The sequence below is a fragment of the Procambarus clarkii genome, chromosome 69 (assembly GCF_040958095.1).
Source record: "Procambarus clarkii isolate CNS0578487 chromosome 69, FALCON_Pclarkii_2.0, whole genome shotgun sequence".
Lineage (NCBI taxonomy): Eukaryota > Metazoa > Arthropoda > Malacostraca > Decapoda > Cambaridae > Procambarus > Procambarus clarkii.
The window spans coordinates 26465929-26485251 of record NC_091218.1 but is presented as its reverse complement, the minus strand read 5'-3'; the positions used below and the strand labels follow the sequence as shown (position 1 = coordinate 26485251).

The window sequence follows — 19323 nt, the reverse complement described above, 5'->3', positions numbered from 1 at the left end:
ATGATTGTCAAGTTCGTGAGGGAGGAGGAGTATCGGGACTTCCTCCGTCGGTACGAAGGGCGTTCGTTGCAGTTGCCGAATGGCGCCGGCTCTGTTGTGGTCTCGGACCGCAGTGGTGCCCTGACTTATGTCAGTGTGCACGGTGCGCCCCTGGAGTTCCCTGAAGACCTTCTCCGGCGCTTCATTGGGAGGTATGGTGCTGTCATCAGTGTGCGGGTGAACTCGCTTTCATCGGGGAAGTATGCTGGGAAACGGATGAACATCCGTACCTTAGGTATGTGCCTGCGGTCGGATATCCCATCTTCTGTCCGGCTGCTGAGTTATTACGTTCGGGTGTATTATGCCCGGCAGCCCCATACCTGTTTCCGTTGTGGCCAGTTAGGGCATCAGGCTGCCGGGTGCTCTGAGGCCCCTGCTGCACCTGTTAACTTGTTCCGAGAAGAGGATTTCCCGCCGCTCCCTCAGGGCGTGGATTCCGGAGATGAAGCGGGGCAGGTCCCGTTCGCTGCTGATGCGCCCCCCCCCCCCCCTGCGTCACCCGACGTGCCCCCGGTGGTTGTTGTCCCTCCTCCGGGTGTTCCGGTGGCTCCTGTCGCTGGTCAATTTGCTGTGCCAGTTGCTCCCGAGGGTCTTCCGGATGGTCTTTGCGAGTCGTCTACATCTTCCTCGTCTCCTGCTGCTGTGCCTGACCCTGAGCCCTTGCCAGGTGTTACGGCTGCGCTGGGTGCTGGGGGAGCTGCGGAGCATCCTGTAGTGTGCGGCCCGGTTCCCCCTGTGGTTGAGGCTTGTGACGGTGTTCCCCCCCTTATATTTCTCCCACGCCTGCAGTAAGAGTCATGTCCACTTTACCCAAGCGTTCTCTAGGTCGCAGGCATCAATTTGATATATGGGAGAGAGTGGAGTGTTCTTGGAGAGCCGAGAAATTTGTGAAACAGTAATATTTTGGCCTGTGGTTTAGGCCCTTTAGGAAGCCAAGATGGCGCTGGCTCTCCTGTTTCCCCGCCAAAACGGTGTGACGTCAGTGACACCGGATTGGTCACCGACAGCAATGTGGCACCGAGAGCCAATGAAAACCTCCCGTGGCGAAAGTGACGTCACGAAAGGAAGGGGGTCCGGGCAGCGCGCTGCGTTGGCGCCAGCAGCCAGACACTACACGTCAAGGAGGTTGGACGTGCGACGATTGGTCCTGTCAGTTTGACAGTTGTTTCCCGCTCCCGTGGATTTACGCGTCACCTGAAGTCTGCCAGTACTCTGTGAGGTCTTCCCTAGTTCATGTGTTGAACCAGAGAGGGAATCGACGGTTATTGAGCAACAAGTGCTCCAGGACAGGTACTGTGCAAGAAGAAGTGAAGTCTGTGCAGTGACGTAGGCGACGTCTGAGGCAGTTCACCCATTTGTGACAGCGTAGTGGCTGACCAGAGCCACTGGGTAGCAGAGGAAGAAGAGGACTAGCTGGGAATCCGGACGACTGCAGCCGAGACGTAGGCGGCAGCCGCAGCTGGGAGAAGTCGACGGCCAGGAGACCGACTCCAACCCTTCAAGAAGTCGAGGAGGAGCACGGATCTGCAGGGAAGAAGGCACGGAGACGACGCGCTAAACGGTGGGACGGCGAGTGGTTCCTGTAGGACACGACAACGTGTGTGTGGGGGCGTTCCCGACACGAGGACCAGGAGCTACATCTCAACTCTCATCGGAGGATAGGTTGAAGTAGGTGTTTCTAGTTTCCCTCCCCATTCCCCTTTAGTCAGCTATATTATTCGGCTATATTACCTAGCCTGAGGATTTTATATGTCGTGAGCAAGTCTCACCCATGTCACAGTAAGGCACCAGTGTGCAGTATAGTACTATCAAGAGTACTTATAATATTCATGTTTATTATTGGTGTGTACAAGCACCCGGAACAAGTGATAAATTTACTGTGTTTTGTATATCTTTCTAGAGACTTTGAAGTGAACATATAGTGATAAATTATATATAATATTATGCCAGTATTTGGAAGTTAGGCTATGTGCCCAGAAACTATTTATTTACCATTTATTGATGTCTGATTTATATACATTATATATGTCTATGTTCATGCAGTGATTAATCATTTGTGAGTACAGTGAATTATTGTGTTATCGCCCACGAAAGGAAGTACTGAAAACTCCAGTGTTAAATACTTCATAATATATCATTGAATGAAGGGCAGTGTAGAACCATTACAGTGAGTCATTGTCGCATTGATTGTAGAAACGACTGTTTGAGCCCGAATACAGTGTAGCTAAGTAATACGTGCTGTTGTTGAAAATATCGAGTGTGCGAGTTTCTAATAATATTGGAGAACTTAAAGAAACAGCGCGCGACGCCAGGAAAACAAGCAATAAACTTTCGCGCGGAGCCAGGCGCTCAGCTGATTCGTGACATTGACGAGAGGGGGAGGTGTTGCCACTTAGTGAGTGCATAATATTCGTGGGAACGACCGGCACCAGCCAGGATCAGCTGATTTATTTATTGATATGACCTTGTGACATCTTTCATGAATTTTAAGTAAAATACAAAATTACTGTTGTGTTTGTATCATCCCCTCCATTGATCTTGTGGCTATATTATACTGGAAAGCAAAGAGTGATAAGAGTAAGTACCTGCCTGATCTCCTGATCTATTGAGTGTGACCTTGCCAAGGCTACCACAATTCAACCAGTCCACTGAGGTGTTACTGGACACCGAAAACACCAGTTGGCGACCTTGTGGTTAATAGTAAAGCCCTATTGTTGGGGCGGGCCACACAACAGTTAAGTAAACAAGAAGTGTGTTCCCACTCCTTCTCAATCAGAAGGCCGGTTGGGATTGACTGGGATACTCTCCTGGCGTGCAGTGGCGCCGAAAGGATTGGAGTGAAGACCCGCAGGGCTACGATGAGTGACCTTGAGCACAACTGTTGCTCACCGAGTAAAGAGATAAGAACTGTAAGTACCCCAACATTGGCGACCTTGCCAGGATAAGTGCTGATTACGGTTGCTCACCGGAGGTAAAACCCCAACATTGGCGACCTTGCCAGGATACGATCGAAATAAAGGTTGCAGTGGTGTTACTTGGCAGTGGTATTAGAGATCAGGTGCAGGTTATCACTCATAGCACAAGATGGAGGATGATAAAGTAGCAAGGTTTATTGACACTAGAGACGAACAGGTGCTGGAGGAGTGCACCAAGGCACAGTTACAGGCAATAGCAAATCATTTTGGAGTAAAGCTGAGATCTGCCAGAGTTGGTGAAAGAAGATTAGAGATAATGGCACAGCTCAGGGCACGAGACGAAGCTTTGGGGGAGGAACGGCCCCAAACACCTGCCAGTGTGGGAGAACACCTGAGTATTGGTGGAAGCAGCAGGGGATCCAGCGGCAGCAGGCACAGCGTTAAGCTGGAAATAATGAAGTTGCAGCTGGAAGCACAACTGAAGCGAGAAGAGCGAGAAGCGCAGCTGAGGAGAGAAGAAGCACAGCAGCGCAAAGAAGAGCGAGAAGCAGAAGCACAACTGAAGCGTGAGGAGCGAGAAGCACAGCTGAAGCGTGAGGAGCGAGAAGCACAGCTGAGGCGTGAGGAGCGAGAAGCACAGCTACGCAGGGAAGAACGAGAGCGAGAAGCACAGCTACGCAGGGAAGAACACGGGCGAGAAGCTAGGATGAGACAGCTGGAGATAGAAGCCAACAAGGAGGTGGAGCTGAAGCGAGCTGAACTAGGACTAGGTGTACCTGCTCCGCCGCAACAGGAAGACCGACGAGTGAGGGAACGAGATCTGCCGGTCTTTGTGCCTAATGAAGCCGAATGTTTTTTCGACCACTTTGAAAGAGTTGCTGCTTTGAAGAGGTGGCCGAGGGCGGAGTGGGCGGAGCTGGTTCAGGGGAGGCTAACAGGTGAAGCTCGTGAAGCCTACACTATGCTCGACTTCCAAGAATGCACCAACTACGATGCGGTAAAACGAGCTGTGCTCCATTCCTTCAAGCTCACGCCTGAATGTTACAGGAAGAGGTTTAGGGAATGTACCCGTTCACCAGGAAAGTCTTATGCGGAGACGGCGAGGGACATGGAGCGAAAGTTCCTTAAGTGGCTGGACTCTGAAGGAGCGAGGTCGGTTGAAGAGGTCAAGGAGCTAATGGTCATGGAAAAGTTTATGTCCGTGCTCTCTCCTGAGATCAGGGTGAGAGTAAAGGAGGCGGACATAAAGGATCTGAGGGCTGCAGCCGACCGAGCCGACATGCTAGAGGAAGCATTACGCCCACGCCGAGAGGGACAGCACCGATCACCCGTGAACTCCGATAACAGTAGGAATTATAGGAGGACAGATAGATGGAGGACGGGAGCGAGTTCCCCTAAGTCCTACCACTCGAGTTGGGACAACCGAGGATCAAGAGGTGCTGCAGAGCCGATAGAGAAGAACCAAGCTGAGAGCTCGGGAGCTGTTGCTGCAACGAAGGAGGCGACAAATGGTTCGAGAAAGACACAGGGAGCGACGGCCTCTGAAGGCAGTGCTAAGGCGAGCGGTGGCGGATGGTCTCCGACGAGGGTCCGCTGCTACAACTGCGGAATATTCGGACACGTCGCGCGGGAATGCAGACGCCCTAAGCAGCAGGGACACGTTGCTTTAGTGATGTTCGAGGACCAGAGGGCCGAGAGAGTGCGGGATGAACCCGTGCTGAATGGGGAGAAGGAAGTTCACCCATTCGTGTGTCAGGGAACCGTAAGGATGGGGGACGCAGACCCCATCCCAGTGAAAATCTTAAGAGACACTGGGGCCGGTATTACCCTGGTGAGTGAAACCCTGTTCCCCGAGGGTTACGAGAATACCAGTGTGGGAGTGGCAAGTGTGACCACTGTGGGAGGCCCAGTGAGGATGCCCCTACACCAGGTAACGTTGAACTCTGACTATGGCTGCCAGACCCTAGTGGTGGGGGTCTGTACATCAGTGCCCAAGATGGAGGCACAGGTCATCTTGGGGAATGACGCGTGTGGAGGATATGTCCTTCCGAATCTCGTGAAAGGCGAAGAGTGCCTAGAACAATACAAGGAGACGGGCGGAGAGTTAAATGCCTGTGGGGACGAGAAGGGAATCGCCCCGGTGGCGTTCCCAGTTTGTGCTGTGATACCGAGACAACGCGAAGAACAAGGAGGTTGTGGATCTGATGGGGCTGAGGAGACGTCCGACAGCCTGGGAATAGATCACCTCTTCGTAGGACCCGGAGAACGAGCGGAGGGCGAAGGTAGCCCGAATGGTGAGTTGCAGGTGACCCTCACCAGTTCTCTAAGGGTAGACCGCGCTCGTCTTGGAGAGTTGCAGTAGGAGGAGTTCCCCGAATTGATTACTGAGGCAAAAGGAGGACGTGTGGGGCCTGAGAAGGCTTACTTTCCATTTATCTATATTATATGTGCCATGCTATCCATGCTGAGGGAACGATGGACACCAGGAGCGACCGTGGGAATGGTGAATGAATATGTCCAGAAGTTCAAAGAACGTCTCACTCGAGCGAAGGAACTAGCTGGGAATCATCTGAAGGAGGCGCAGCATAAGATGTCGGAGTGGTACGACAAGAGAGTTACGCAGAGGGATTTCCAGGTCGGGTCCCGGGTGATGGTTTTGCTGCCAGGTAAAGGTAGGGTGACCGAGTCGCGGTTCGAGGGACCGTACCAGGTGCCGCGGCGGTTGGGTCCAGTGTCGTACGAGATTGGGAAACCGGACAGACCCCGAAAGAAGCAGGTGTAGACCGCCTGAAACCTTTCTTCACTGTGGAAGGAGGAGCCGCCAGGCAGGACGGAACGATGACCCGAGAACCCCAGCGGAAGACGGTTCTGTGTGTACAGGGGGACCGAGAACTCCCGGAGGAGGAAGGAAAGTGGTCCAGGGCGGACGGCACCCGTCTCACCAACACTGAGAGTCTGACAAAGATCAAGGTCAAGCACATCAAGGGGAAGGACAACGTAGTAGCAGATGCCCTATCCCGTATGCACTAACCAGACATGACTCTTATTTTAAGGGGAGGGGTATGTGACGGTGTTCCCCCCTTATATTTCTCCCACGCCTGCAGTAAGAGTCATGTCCACTTTACCCAAGCGTTCTCTAGGTCGCAGGCATCAATTTGATATATGGGAGAGAGTGGAGTGTTCTTGGAGAGCCGAGAAATTTGTGAAACAGTAATATTTTGGCCTGTGGTTTAGGCCCTTTAGTAAACCAAGATGGCGCTGGCTCTCCTGTTTCCCCGCCAAAACAGTGTGACGTCAGTGACACCGGATTGGTCACCGACAGCAATGTGGCACCGAGAGCCAATGAAAACCTCCCGTGGCGAAAGTGACGTCACGAAAGGAAGGGGGTCCGGGCAGCGCGCCGCGTTGGCGCCAGCAGTCAAACACGACACGTCAAGGAGGTTGGACGTGCGACGATTGGTCCTGTCAATTTGACAGTTGTTTCCCGCTCCCGTGGATTTACGCGTCACCTGAAGTCTGCCAGTACTCTGTGAGGTCTTCCCTAGTTCATGTGTTGAACCAGAGAGGGAATCGACGGTTATTGAGCAACAAGTGCTCCAGGACAGGTACTGTGCAAGAAGAAGTGAAGTCTGTGCAGTGACGTAGGCGACGTCTGAGGCAGTTCACCCATTTGTGACGGCGTAGTGGCTGACCAGAGCCACTGGGTAGCAGAGGAAGAAGAGGACTAGCTGGGAATCCGGACGACTGCAGCCGAGACGTAGGCGGCAGCCGCAGCTGGGAGAAGTCGACGGCCAGGAGACCGACTCCAACCCTTCAAGAAGTCGAGGAGGAGCACGGACCTGCAGGGAAGAAGGCACGGAGACGACGCGCTAAACGGTGGGACGGCGAGTGGTTCCTGTAGGACACGACAACGTGTGCGTGGGGGCGTTCCCGACACGAGGACCAGGAGCTACATCTCAACTCTCATCGGAGGATAGGTTGAAGTAGGTGTTTCTAGTTTCCCTCCCCATTCCCCTTTAGTCAGCTATATTATTCGGCTATATTACCTAGCCTGAGGATTTTATATGTCGTGAGCAAGTCTCACCCATGTCACAGTAAGGCACCAGTGTGCAGTATAGTACTATCAAGAGTACTTATAATATTCATGTTTATTATTGGTGTGTACAAGCACCCGGAACAAGTGATAAATTTACTGTGTTTTGTATATCTTTCTAGAGACTTTGAAACGAACATATAGTGATAAATTATATATAATATTATGCCAGTATTTGGAAGTTAGGCTATGTGCCCAGAAACTATTTATTTACCATTTATTGATGTCTGATTTATATACATTATATATGTCTATGTTCATGCAGTGATTAATCATTTGTGAGTACAGTGAATTATTGTGTTATCGCCCACGAAAGGAAGTACTGAAAACTCCAGTGTTAAATACTTCATAATATATCATTGAATGAAGGGCAGTGTAGAACCATTACAGTGAGTCATTGTCGCATTGATTGTAGAAACGACTGTTTGAGCCCGAATACAGTGTAGCTAAGTAATACGTGCTGTTGTTGAAAATATCGAGTGTGCGAGTTTCTAATAATATTGGAGAACTTAAAGAAACAGCGCGCGACGCCAGGAAAACAAGCAATAAACTTTCGCGCGGAGCCAGGCGCTCAGCTGATTCGTGACATTGACGAGAGGGGGAGGTGTTGCCACTTAGTGAGTGCATAATATTCGTGGGAACGACCGGCACCAGCCAGGATCAGCTGATTTATTTATTGATATGACCTTGTGACATCTTTCATGAATTTTAAGTAAAATACAAAATTACTGTTGTGTTTGTATCATCCCCTCCATTGATCTTGTGGCTATATTATACTGGAAAGCAAAGAGTGATAAGAGTAAGTACCTGCCTGATCTCCTGATCTATTGAGTGTGACCTTGCCAAGGCTACCACAATTCAACCAGTCCACTGAGGTGTTACTGGACACCGAAAACACCAGTTGGCGACCTTGTGGTTAATAGTAAAGCCCTATTGTTGGGGCGGGCCACACAACAGTTAAGTAAACAAGAAGTGTGTTCCCACTCCTTCTCAATCAGAAGGCCGGTTGGGATTGACTGGGATACTCTCCTGGCGTGCAGTGGCGCCGAAAGGATTGGAGTGAAGACCCGCAGGACTATGATGAGTGACCTTGAGCACAACTGTTGCTCACCGAGTAAAGAGATAAGAACTGTAAGTACCCCAACATTGGCGACCTTGCCAGGATAAGTGCTGATTACGGTTGCTCACCGGAGGTAAAACCCCAACAGGCTGCTGCCGTACTGCGACGGGCGTCGGTTCGCACGGTTTGTGAGGCCAGTGGTTCTGGATCCGCCTTCGGCAGTGAGGATGTGCAGCCGGTGCCCATGCGTTCCAGGCGTTCTTCGACTGCTTGGGCTGATGTGGAGGACTTCGGCACAGGTGGAGCTTCAGGCGATGATGTGGCGGTTCCGGGTGCTTCGCGCTCTACGTCGATGGTGCTTGCTGACGTCCATGTGTCTGCTGTTGACAATGTTTGTACCTATTATTTACCTCCTGTTCTTTCTCGTGCAGAAGGTTCTCCATAGTGGGGGGGTGGTCGCTCCTACAGACGTGGATGGTGAGAGTTCTGTTGCGCGCCGAGGCATCGAGCTGGTACTGAAGAAGGATGCCAAGCATGGGGGGTCCCAGCAGGTACAACGTTCGGTGGTTGACGCGGGGCCCTGTGAGGCAGCCGAGGAGGCTCCCAGTGCGCTGCCCATTGCCCGGCCTTGTGGGAAGGAGCCCCTCCCTCTCGTCTTGGCCTCCGGAGTGCCGCATGATGCTCAGCATCCTTTGTGGTTTGACATTGTTGACCGCGTGCATCCTGTTCCGTGGTGCCCTTCTTCCATCTGGGTACAGCGGGCTTGGTGTTTTGTTGTGGGTGTGCCGGAGTTAATGCCTGATCCTCGTACTGTTAATAATGAACCTGTTCCGGATGACGTCATGTTACTGTGGGAGGCGTATTGTGTTCGATTCCCGGCGGCGGAGTGGCCGGATAAGTATGAACAATTTGAGTAGTCTGTGTGCTTGCTGTGACCTGTGGTTTATTGCAATGTGGTGTACCTATTGTGCGCCCTTCAGGCCGGTGTTGTTTTTTGTTGTATTTATTATATTTCCGTTACCCTTCTGTCCGGTGTTGTTGTGTTTCATTGTGTTTATGCTCATTGTTGTGTTTTTGTTGTCGGACCTTGAACTTGAACTTGTCGGCCCTTCAGGCCGATATTTAGTGTATTTGTGTTACTTTGTATTAATTTGCTTTGTGCTTTTGTATTTTTTTGTTGTCTGATTGTTTGTTATTGGTTTATTATTTTATTGTATTTATTCGCATGTTCGCATGTAAAAATAAAAATAAAAATAAAAAATTACCCCGGGCAAGCAACCTATATATTAGGGAGTTATATTATTAAGCGTTAATAGTTATAAATATCAAGAAGTTATATTTCATCTTGTCTATTACATTCCAGTATCTTTTGTTGTAGTATGTCATTGTGATATATTGGGTCATTATACATGTATTAGAATATACCATTGTATTGTATTATACAATATTGTACTTACCTAATTTTGCTTGCAGGGGTTGAGCTCTGACTCTTTGGTCCCACCTCAACAGTTGTATTATACAGCTTGGCTGGGTGGCCGAGTGGATAGCGCTCTAGGCTCGTGGACCTAGGGACCAGGGTTCGATCCCCCGCACCCGGCGGAGACAGATGGGCAGAGTTTCCTTAACCCTGATTTATCTAGCAGTAAATAGATACCTAGGAGTTAGACAGCTGCTACAGACTGCTTCCTTGGTGTGTGTGTGTGTGTGTGTGTGTGTGTGTGTGTGTGTGTGTGTGTGTGTGTGGAGGAAAAAAAGAAAAAAAGTTAGTAGTTAGTAACAGTTGATTGATTGACAGTTGAGAGGTGGGCCGAAAGTCCGTCTATATATATTATTTATATTTAGATTTATATATACAAGAATTTAGATTTATTTAGATCAATATTTATATTTATATATACAAGAATTCTTACATTTTTTAATTCCACTAGCACGCAAAGCGTTTTGGGCAAGCCTTTACCTAATTTCCCCCTAATACGACCTGCCAAATCCTTTAACTACCAGATACCAATTCATTGCTGAGTGAACAGAGGCAACAGTTAAGGATTGGCGCCAAGTAAATTCTCCCCGGCCAGGATATGAACCCAGGCCAAAGCGCTCGCGAAACGCAAGCCGAGTGTGTTACAACTTCGCCACGTGGACTGTCATGGACTTACTTGATATGACCACGTGTTGGCAGAGTGGTCATAAGCCTGTAACCAGTTTAATTATTAATTGTATCTTATCTGTACTTTGTTTATTTTATTTTATCTGTTAGTATCCAGTGCAGTAAACTGGTAAATAGTTGTTTGATTTTTTCATTTACTTTTGATATCAGGATTGAGCAGTCCTAACAGAATTAATTGGGGCTGCTGAGTTTACAAACCTTACTGCTAGTTATTTATTTATTTATTTACTTATTTATTTATTTTTATTTATGTACGAGAAGGTACACTGGGGGTTAACAGAGAACATAGAAATTAAGTTGAATTTATATTTTTGTAAAGCCAATAGCACGCATAGCGTTTCGGGCAAGTCCTTAAACTAACAGGTAATTTTTAAACAATTAACAGTAAAATTGACAAACAATTTTTACAGGTTCTTTACAGCTTCACTTTACAGGTACAGATAATTTTAAGTAAATCAATTACAGTAGAATTGACAAGTTTTTTGTTTACTGGTACATTTCAAGAAAGTTAGACACAAAATTTGATGGCTACATATTGGTAGATTTGAATAATACACAATAATACCAATACACTATAATGAACAAGGATTACTAGGTACATTAGGATAACATTTCAGGGTTATACATTGGTTCACTGAAACACAATATGAGGATCATTACAAGGAATAATGCAGTAGAATATGCACTAAATACAACAACCATGATATCAGATGATATCTAAGATTACAATGGTAAAGTAATATGGCTTAGGTACAAATATTGGGAGATTGGGTAGCACTAAATACAATGCGATGATAAAGCACTAGGTAGAAAACAATGAAGATGAAATTAGGTAATTTTTGGTTTTATTTTTTAATAATTCAAAAGTTGGACAGCTTTTCAATTCATTAGGGAGTGAGTTTCATAGACCTAGTCCCTTTATTTGCCTAGAGTGTTTACACAGATTAAGTTTGACTCTGGGAATATCAACGAGATATTTATGTCTGGTGTGGAGAGTATGTGTTCTATCACATCTGTCCAGGAAGAGTTTCAGAACAGGGTTTGCACTTAGAAAATGGGTTTTACAAATGTAATTGACACAAGAAAACGTATGGAGTGAATTTATGTTTAGCATGTTTAGGGATTTAAACAGGGGAGCTGTGTGTTGTCTGAAAGCAGAGTTTATTATTGTCCTGATAACAGATTTTTGCTGGGTGATGATGGGCTTGAGGTAGTTTGCAGAGGTTGAACCCCAAGCACAGATACCATAAGTAAAACAGGGATAGATAGGTGCATAATAGAGTGAGAGGAGAGCAGAGTAGGGTACATAATATCTGATCTTAGAGAGTATACCAAATGGTTTAAAAACCTTTTTAGTTATGTGTTGTATGTGGGTGCTGAAGTTGAGTCTCTTGTCTAAGTATAGGCCAAGGAACTTTCCATCATTTTTATTGTTAATAATAATAATAATAATAATAATAACAATTAATAATAATAATTAATAATAATAATAATTTATTTAGGAACAGTACATACATAGTTGCAGAGTTACAGTACAAACATTCTGTTAGATTTAAAGATAGAGGTAGTACATACAATACCTAAAGCCACTAGTATGCATAGCATTTCGGGCAAGGAGAGGTGGGGAAAAAACACTTAGACTAATTTTTACATGATCTATCTGAAGCTCAATTGCATTTGTTGATTTGCTTCCAAATAAGATGTAGTAAGTCTTTTCTATGTTTAGTGTGATTTTATTGGTTGACATTCACAAGTGGACTTTTTTTAATTCATTGTTTACAACATTATTTAATATGAATGGGTTGGGGTCAGAGTAGATGAGGGAAGTATCATCAGCAAACAATATAGGTTTGAGCATGTTAGACACATTAGGCAGATCATTGATGTATATAAGAAACAGTAGGAGGTCCTAGGATGCTGCCCTGTGGCACCTTTACGGTTATTATGTAGAGTAGAAGAGGTTATATCATTGATGGCTACATATTGGTGTCTGTCACTAAGATAGGATCGGATATAGTTCAGGTCAAGGCCACGGATTCCATAATGGTGGAATTTAAGTAAGAGGTAGTTATGGTTAACAGTATCAAAAGCCGTTCTCAGGTCAATGGGAATCGGAATGGGAATCGTACAATCGGAAACTCACTTTTGTCAAGGGCTGAGTAGATTAAGTCAAGCAGACTAACAATTGCATCATTGGTACTCTTTTGAGAGCAGAAGCCAAACTGGCAGGGACTTAGTATATTGAATTTTACGAGATAAGAGTAGAGCTTCTTGTAAATAATTTTTTCAAATATTTTTGATAATACAGGTAGATTTGATATGGGTCTGTAATTATTTATGTCTGCCGTGTTACCTCCTATATGAACTGGCGTTACTCATGTTTTTTTTAAGGATATCAGGGAAGGTATGACACTCTAAAGATTTATTGAAAAACAAAGCTATGGGTGGTGCAAGGGCATGGTAGGCAATCTTGTATACCATCGATGGTATTTCACTAATGTTCCCAGCTTTGGTTTTTAGTGAGTGAATGATGGACACAACATCTGTAGGGCTGATCGGTGAAAGTAGAAGAGAGTTTGGATAGCTGCCTGAAAGATATGTGGTAACATGTGTCTGAGTCAGTGGGATTTTTCGGGCAAGGTTTCACCAATCGATGAAAAGAAGCTATTAAATTCAGTTGTATAACCATCCTTGGAGATTTTTATCTTGTTATGTGAATGTTGTTTAGATCTAGGATGTTAGAGATGGCTCTCCATGTGCTTTTCATGTTGCCTTTTGCTTCTTTGAATCTATTCTCGTAATAGGAACGCTTTGTTCTTCTTATTATACTGGTAAGCACTGACGAGTACCTCTTAACTACTTCCTTTGCAACAAGGCCAATCATAAATTTTTTCATATTCATGTTTATTGTCGATTGCTTTGAGTATGCCATTAGTGAGGCAGGGGTTATTTAACCTTTTGCCAGTTACTTGCTTGGTGAGGAGAGGACAATAAATATTGTAAAGGCTTAGAATTTTGGAAAGGAAGAGGCTAGTTAACGAATTTTTATCCTGTGTATTATTAAATTCAGATTCTCAGTTTATATTGTGGAGGGGATTTATGAGATTGCCTATGTCTGCTTCACTGTGTAACCTAAAGGTAATTTTCTTGTTAGCTGATGGTGCTTCGTCTCTTCGCTACACAAAAGGTTTATATTCAATAGTATGAAGAACATTTAAGAATCTCCAATTGGACTCTGCATCTCTATACAACTAGTTGACCATCTGCGTGGAGGGTGGTTCCCCCTGCTAAGGTTCGTGGTGACCTAGTGGTGGTGTTGAGAAAGGCTGCTCGCTCTGGGGGCTCCGTGCCCCCTTCCTCGCTCCCTGTTTCGTCAGCGGCGGTCTTGTCGACTCTTCCGTCTCAAGCCGTCTCTTCTGTATCTCCTGCGGTACCGGTGGAGGTGTTACCATCACGTCAACCGTCACGTTCTTCTCCTGTGCGTTCGGCGGCATGGCCGTCTCGGCGGCCTACGTACGCTTCTTTGGTGTCTTCTGCTTCCAAGGAGGGGGTGTTTCGTGGTCCCCCAGCCTCGTTATGCGTCTTGCGCCTGTGAACTTCGGAAGCAGCCGTTTCCGCCTGATTTGGTGGTTCCTGAGTTTATGCAGGCCCCACAGCAGGAGGGGGATCGACTCCCTACTGACATGGACTATTTGATTTGGGAGGCCTATAAGAAAAGGTATCCTTGGAATAAGTTCCCTGAGAAGTATACTCCTGGCTCTTGGAGTTAGTTTTCCCGGTTCCTGCGTGCTCCGGTGTTTGTTATGTATTATGTATTGCATATATGTTTTCTGTATTGCGATTATGCTGTCCTTTTGTTTCTATTGAGTATTTGTAATTTCCTTTAGTGTTGTATTTCTTATCATTTTGTCTTGGTGCCTCTCCGTGTGTGGTTACGGTGCCGGTAGACTTGTTCTGTATAAGTATGTTCTGGTGTTTGGGTTGTTGGGTGCGGGTTGGGGTACCGTGTGCTGTGTTGGGTGCGGGTTGGGGTACCGTGTGCTGTGTTGGGTGCGGGTTGGGGTACCGTGTGCTGTGTTGGGTGCGGGTTGGGGTACCGTGTGCTGTATTGGGTGCGGGTTGGGGTACCGTGTGCTGTGTTGGGTGCGGGTTGGGGTACCGTGTGCTGTGTTGGGTGCGGGTTGGGGTACCGTGTGCTGTGTTGGGTGCGGGTTGGGGTACCGTGTGCTGTGTTTGTATGTATTGTTGTTTTTGTGGTCGGCCCTTCAGGCCGGTGATTTGTGGTTGAATACCTTTATTCTTTTGTACTTTGTGAGTTTGTGATTTGTCATTTTGTGTTTTGTGCTCTGTTTTGTTCTAGTTTCCTTTTATTGATTTTATTGTATTTATTGTATATCTTTGCACGCTTGCATGTAAAAATAAAAATAAAAAAATAAATAAAAAGTTGACCATCTGCGTCGTTACAGTAACGTCTTATGAAATTGTTAAAATTAAATTTAAGACCACAGTTAGCTATACCTCGGTCTTTCCCTTCAGGAAGGCAGCCTTTTGAATGACTACCGGATTATTTTATTTATTCATACAATAGTTTTTACATTCTGGTGAAGCCACTAACACGAATAGTGTTTCGGGCAGGTCATTAATCTTAATTTTCCCTGGAATACAACCCGCTAAATCGTTTAACAACCAGGTACCCATTCTCTGCTGGGTAAACAGAAGCTATAGTTACGGATTGGTACTTAGTCCCCAGCCAGGATATGAACCCAGGTCATATGAAGCTCGCGATGCACTGGGGCGAGTGTGTTACCACTGTGGACATATTTTAAGCATACTTAAGGTATCAATCGGAAATTCATCATCCACAATCTGACAAATAACATTTTATACATAATGGTTACCCAACATAAGTTTTTATGTATTAAAATACCTTCAGGGTCAGCTTAGGGGTAAAGGTAAGAAAGGGTGGTAGCAAATTTATCCCTAAATAGTGACGGTTATGATCTCGCAGTTCAGTTCCTTAAGGATAATTGTGCTATTAAGAAAGAGTTGTTACACATTTTACAAATTGCTGGACTTACCCCTAACTGATCAAAACACTGACTTACTCAAAGCATTCAGATTGGAGTTTTTATCAACTAGAAGGAGCCAGCGGCCCAAGTGGACAGGTTTTCACCCTGTCTAGGTGTTTAATTTTTTAATATACCTTCGAATGCAGCACTGAACAGGCCTATGAGAATTAATTGGGGCTGCTGAATTTACAAGCCTTATTGCTAGTATGATGCCATACCACCCTACACAAGAAGTTTACATTTTATACTTGTGAGTGTGGCGAGGCGTCTTAGTGTGCACTCCTCCTTCTGTCTCTTCGCTTCACAAAAGGTTTATATTCAATAATATGATGAACCTTTAAGAATCTCCAATTGACCTCTGCATCTCTATACCACTAGTCGACCATCTGCGTCTCTACATAATAGATGACTCTCCGTCGCTACACAACTTTTTTTTTTTTTTACATGCAAGCATGCTTATAAGTACAATAAAAGCAAAAACAAAAACAACATAGAACAAAATTACAACAATATAAAGCACACACTTGCACATGAACAATGGAACAAAATCAAGATACACAAAAAAAAGACCAGCCGGAAGGGCCAACCAGAAAACAAACAAAATTTTATAAACAAAACACAACAGGTAATATAAACACAGCGGAAGACAATCAAAACGGAAACACCAGAACAAAATTTACTCAGAACACAGACGGCCTACCAGCACCTCAAACACAGACGGCCTACCAGCACCTCAAACACAGACGGCCTACCTGCACCTCAAACACAGACGGCCTACCAGCACCTCAAACACAGACGGCCTACCTGCACCTCAAACACAGACGGCCTACCAGCACCTCAAACACAGACGGCCTACCAGCACCTCAAACACAGACGGCCTACCAGCACCTCAAACACAGACGGCCTACCAGCACCTCAAACACAGACGGCCTACCAGCACCTCAAACACAGACGGCCTACCAGCACCTCAAACACAGACGGCCTACCTGCACCTCAAACACAGACGGCCTACCTGCACCTCAAACACAGACGGCCTACCAGCACCTCAAACACAGACGGCCTACCAGCACCTCAAACACAGACGGCCTACCTGCACCTCAAACACAGACGGCCTACCAGCACCTCAAACACAGACGGCCTACCAGCACCTCAAACACAGACGGCCTACCAGCACCTCAAACACAGACGGCCTACCAGCACCTCAAACACAGACGGCCTACCAGCACCTCAAACACAGACGGCCTACCAGCACCTCAAACACAGACGGCCTACCAGCACCTCAAACACAGACGGCCTACCAGCACCTCAAACACAGACGGCCTACCAGCACCTCAAACACAGACGGCCTACCAGCACCTCAAACACAGACGGCCTACCAGCACCTCAAACACAGACGGCCTACCTGCACCTCAAACACAGACGGCCTACCTGCACCTCAAACACAGACGGCCTACCAGCACCTCAAACACAGACGGCCTACCAGCACCTCAAACACAGACGGCCTACCTGCACCTCAAACACAGACGGCCTACCAGCACCTCAAACACAGACGGCCTACCAGCACCTCAAACACAGACGGCCTACCAGCACCTCAAACACAGACGGCCTACCAGCACCTCAAACACAGACGGCCTACCAGCACCTCAAACACAGACGGCCTACCAGCACCTCAAACACAGACGGCCTACCAGCACCTCAAACACAGACGGCCTACCAGCACCTCAAACACAGACGGCCTACCAGCACCTCAAACACAGACGGCCTACCAGCACCTCAAACACAGACGGCCTACCAGCACCTCAAACACAGACGGCCTACCAGCACCTCAAACACAGACGGCCTACCAGCACCTCAAACACAGACGGCCTACCAGCACCTCAAACACAGACGGCCTACCAGCACCTCAAACACAGACGGCCTACCAGCACCTCAAACACAGACGGCCTACCAGCACCTCAAACACAGACGGCCTACCAGCACCTCAAACACAGACGGCCTACCAGCACCTCAAACACAGACGGCCTACCAGCACCTCAAACACAGACGGCCTACCAGCACCTCAAACACAGACGGCCTACCAGCACCTCAAACACAGACGGCCTACCAGCACCTCAAACACAGACGGCCTACCAGCACCTCAAACACAGACGGCCTACCAGCACCTCAAACACAGACGGCCTACCAGCACCTCAAACACAGACGGCCTACCAGCACCTCAAACACAGACGGCCTACCAGCACCTCAAACACAGACGGCCTACCAGCACCTCAAACACAGACGGCCTACCAGCACCTCAAACACAGACGGCCTACCAGCACCTCAAACACAAACGGCCTACCAGCACCTCAAACACAGACGGCCTACCAGCACCTCAAACACAGACGGCCTACCAGCACCTCAAACACAGACGGCCTACCAGCACCTCAAACACAGACGGCCTACCAGCACCTCAAACACAGACGGCCTACCAGCACCTCAAACACAGACGGCCTACCAGCACCTCAAACACAGACGGCCTACCTGCACCTCAAACACAGACGGCCTACCAGCACCTCAAACACAGACGGCCTACCAGCACCTCAAACACAGACGGCCTACCTGCACCTCAAACACAGACGGCCTACCAGCACCTCAAACACAGACGGCCTACCTGCACCTCAAACACAGACGGCCTACCTGCACCTCAAACACAGACGGCCTACCAGCACCTCAAACACAGACGGCCTACCAGCACCTCAAACACAGACGGCCTACCTGCACCTCAAACACAGACGGCCTACCAGCACCTCAAACACAGACGGCCTACCAGCACCTCAAACACAGACGGCCTACCAGCACCTCAAACACAGACGGAGAGGCACCAACATAAAACGATCATAATAATAATAATAATAATTATAAAAACAAGAAAGGAAACATACTTTACATAACAAACTAAAGGAAAAACACAATGGCAAAACATAACAAAGAGCATAAACCGTGGCCGGAACCCGCCAACAGCCTCAAGGACTCGCAATATAACACAAACAAGCTCACAAACAACACCATAAAAACAGAGAACTACAAAAAAAAACAGAACATAAAAACATGACATCTACAACCAGACACACGGACGCACAGGAACCGCACACACACACACAAGAAATACAAAGAAACCCACAAAAACAACCCGGAGCACGCAGGAACCGGGAATCATAATCCGCCCCACCCAGACACACACACACACACCCTACCCGCACCTCACAACCATCCACACACACACACACCCTACCCGCACCTCACAACCATCCACACACACACACACCCTACCCGCACCTCACAACCATCCACACACACCCACCCTACCCGCACCTCACAACCATCCACACACACACACACCCTACCCGCACCTCACAACCATCCACACAAAAGGATTCACAATATACAAAGAAATCATGGTCGAGGAACACAGTGATCAAGAGGCAGGAGCATATTTCTCAGGGAACGAATCCCAAGGATACTTCCACTTACAAGCCTCCCAAATCAAATCTTCAAGGTCGGTACGGTTACTATTCTAATGCTGCCGTGGGGCCACCATAAATTCGTGGGGCCACCATATATATATATATATATATATATATATATATATATATATATATATATATATATATATATATATATATATATATATATATATATATATATATATATATATTATTAAATATGACCGAAAAAGTAAGATTAATAATTCTAACACGAATAATTCTAATTATATATATATATATATATATATATATATATATATATATATATATATATATATATATATATATATATATATATATATATATATATATATATATATATATATATATATATATATATATTAGTATATTTTGGTAGCAGTCTTTCCTGTAGACATATATTATTAAATATGACCGAAAAAGTAAGATTAATAATTCTAACACGAATTTTCTCAATCTTTCGTGCATTCCTTTTCACTG

The 19323-nt window shown here is 46.6% G+C and overlaps 1 protein-coding gene across 1 annotated transcript; it reads left to right on the top strand.

Annotated features, from left to right (window-relative positions):
• Window positions 1-15877: 15877 nt before the first annotated feature.
• LOC138355899 (uncharacterized) lies at window positions 15878-18220 on the top strand. Its single transcript, XM_069311451.1, has one exon. It carries the CDS (start codon window positions 15878-15880, stop codon window positions 18218-18220), a length of 2343 nt encoding a protein of 780 aa, XP_069167552.1.
• The last annotated feature ends 1103 nt before the right edge of the window (window positions 18221-19323 follow it).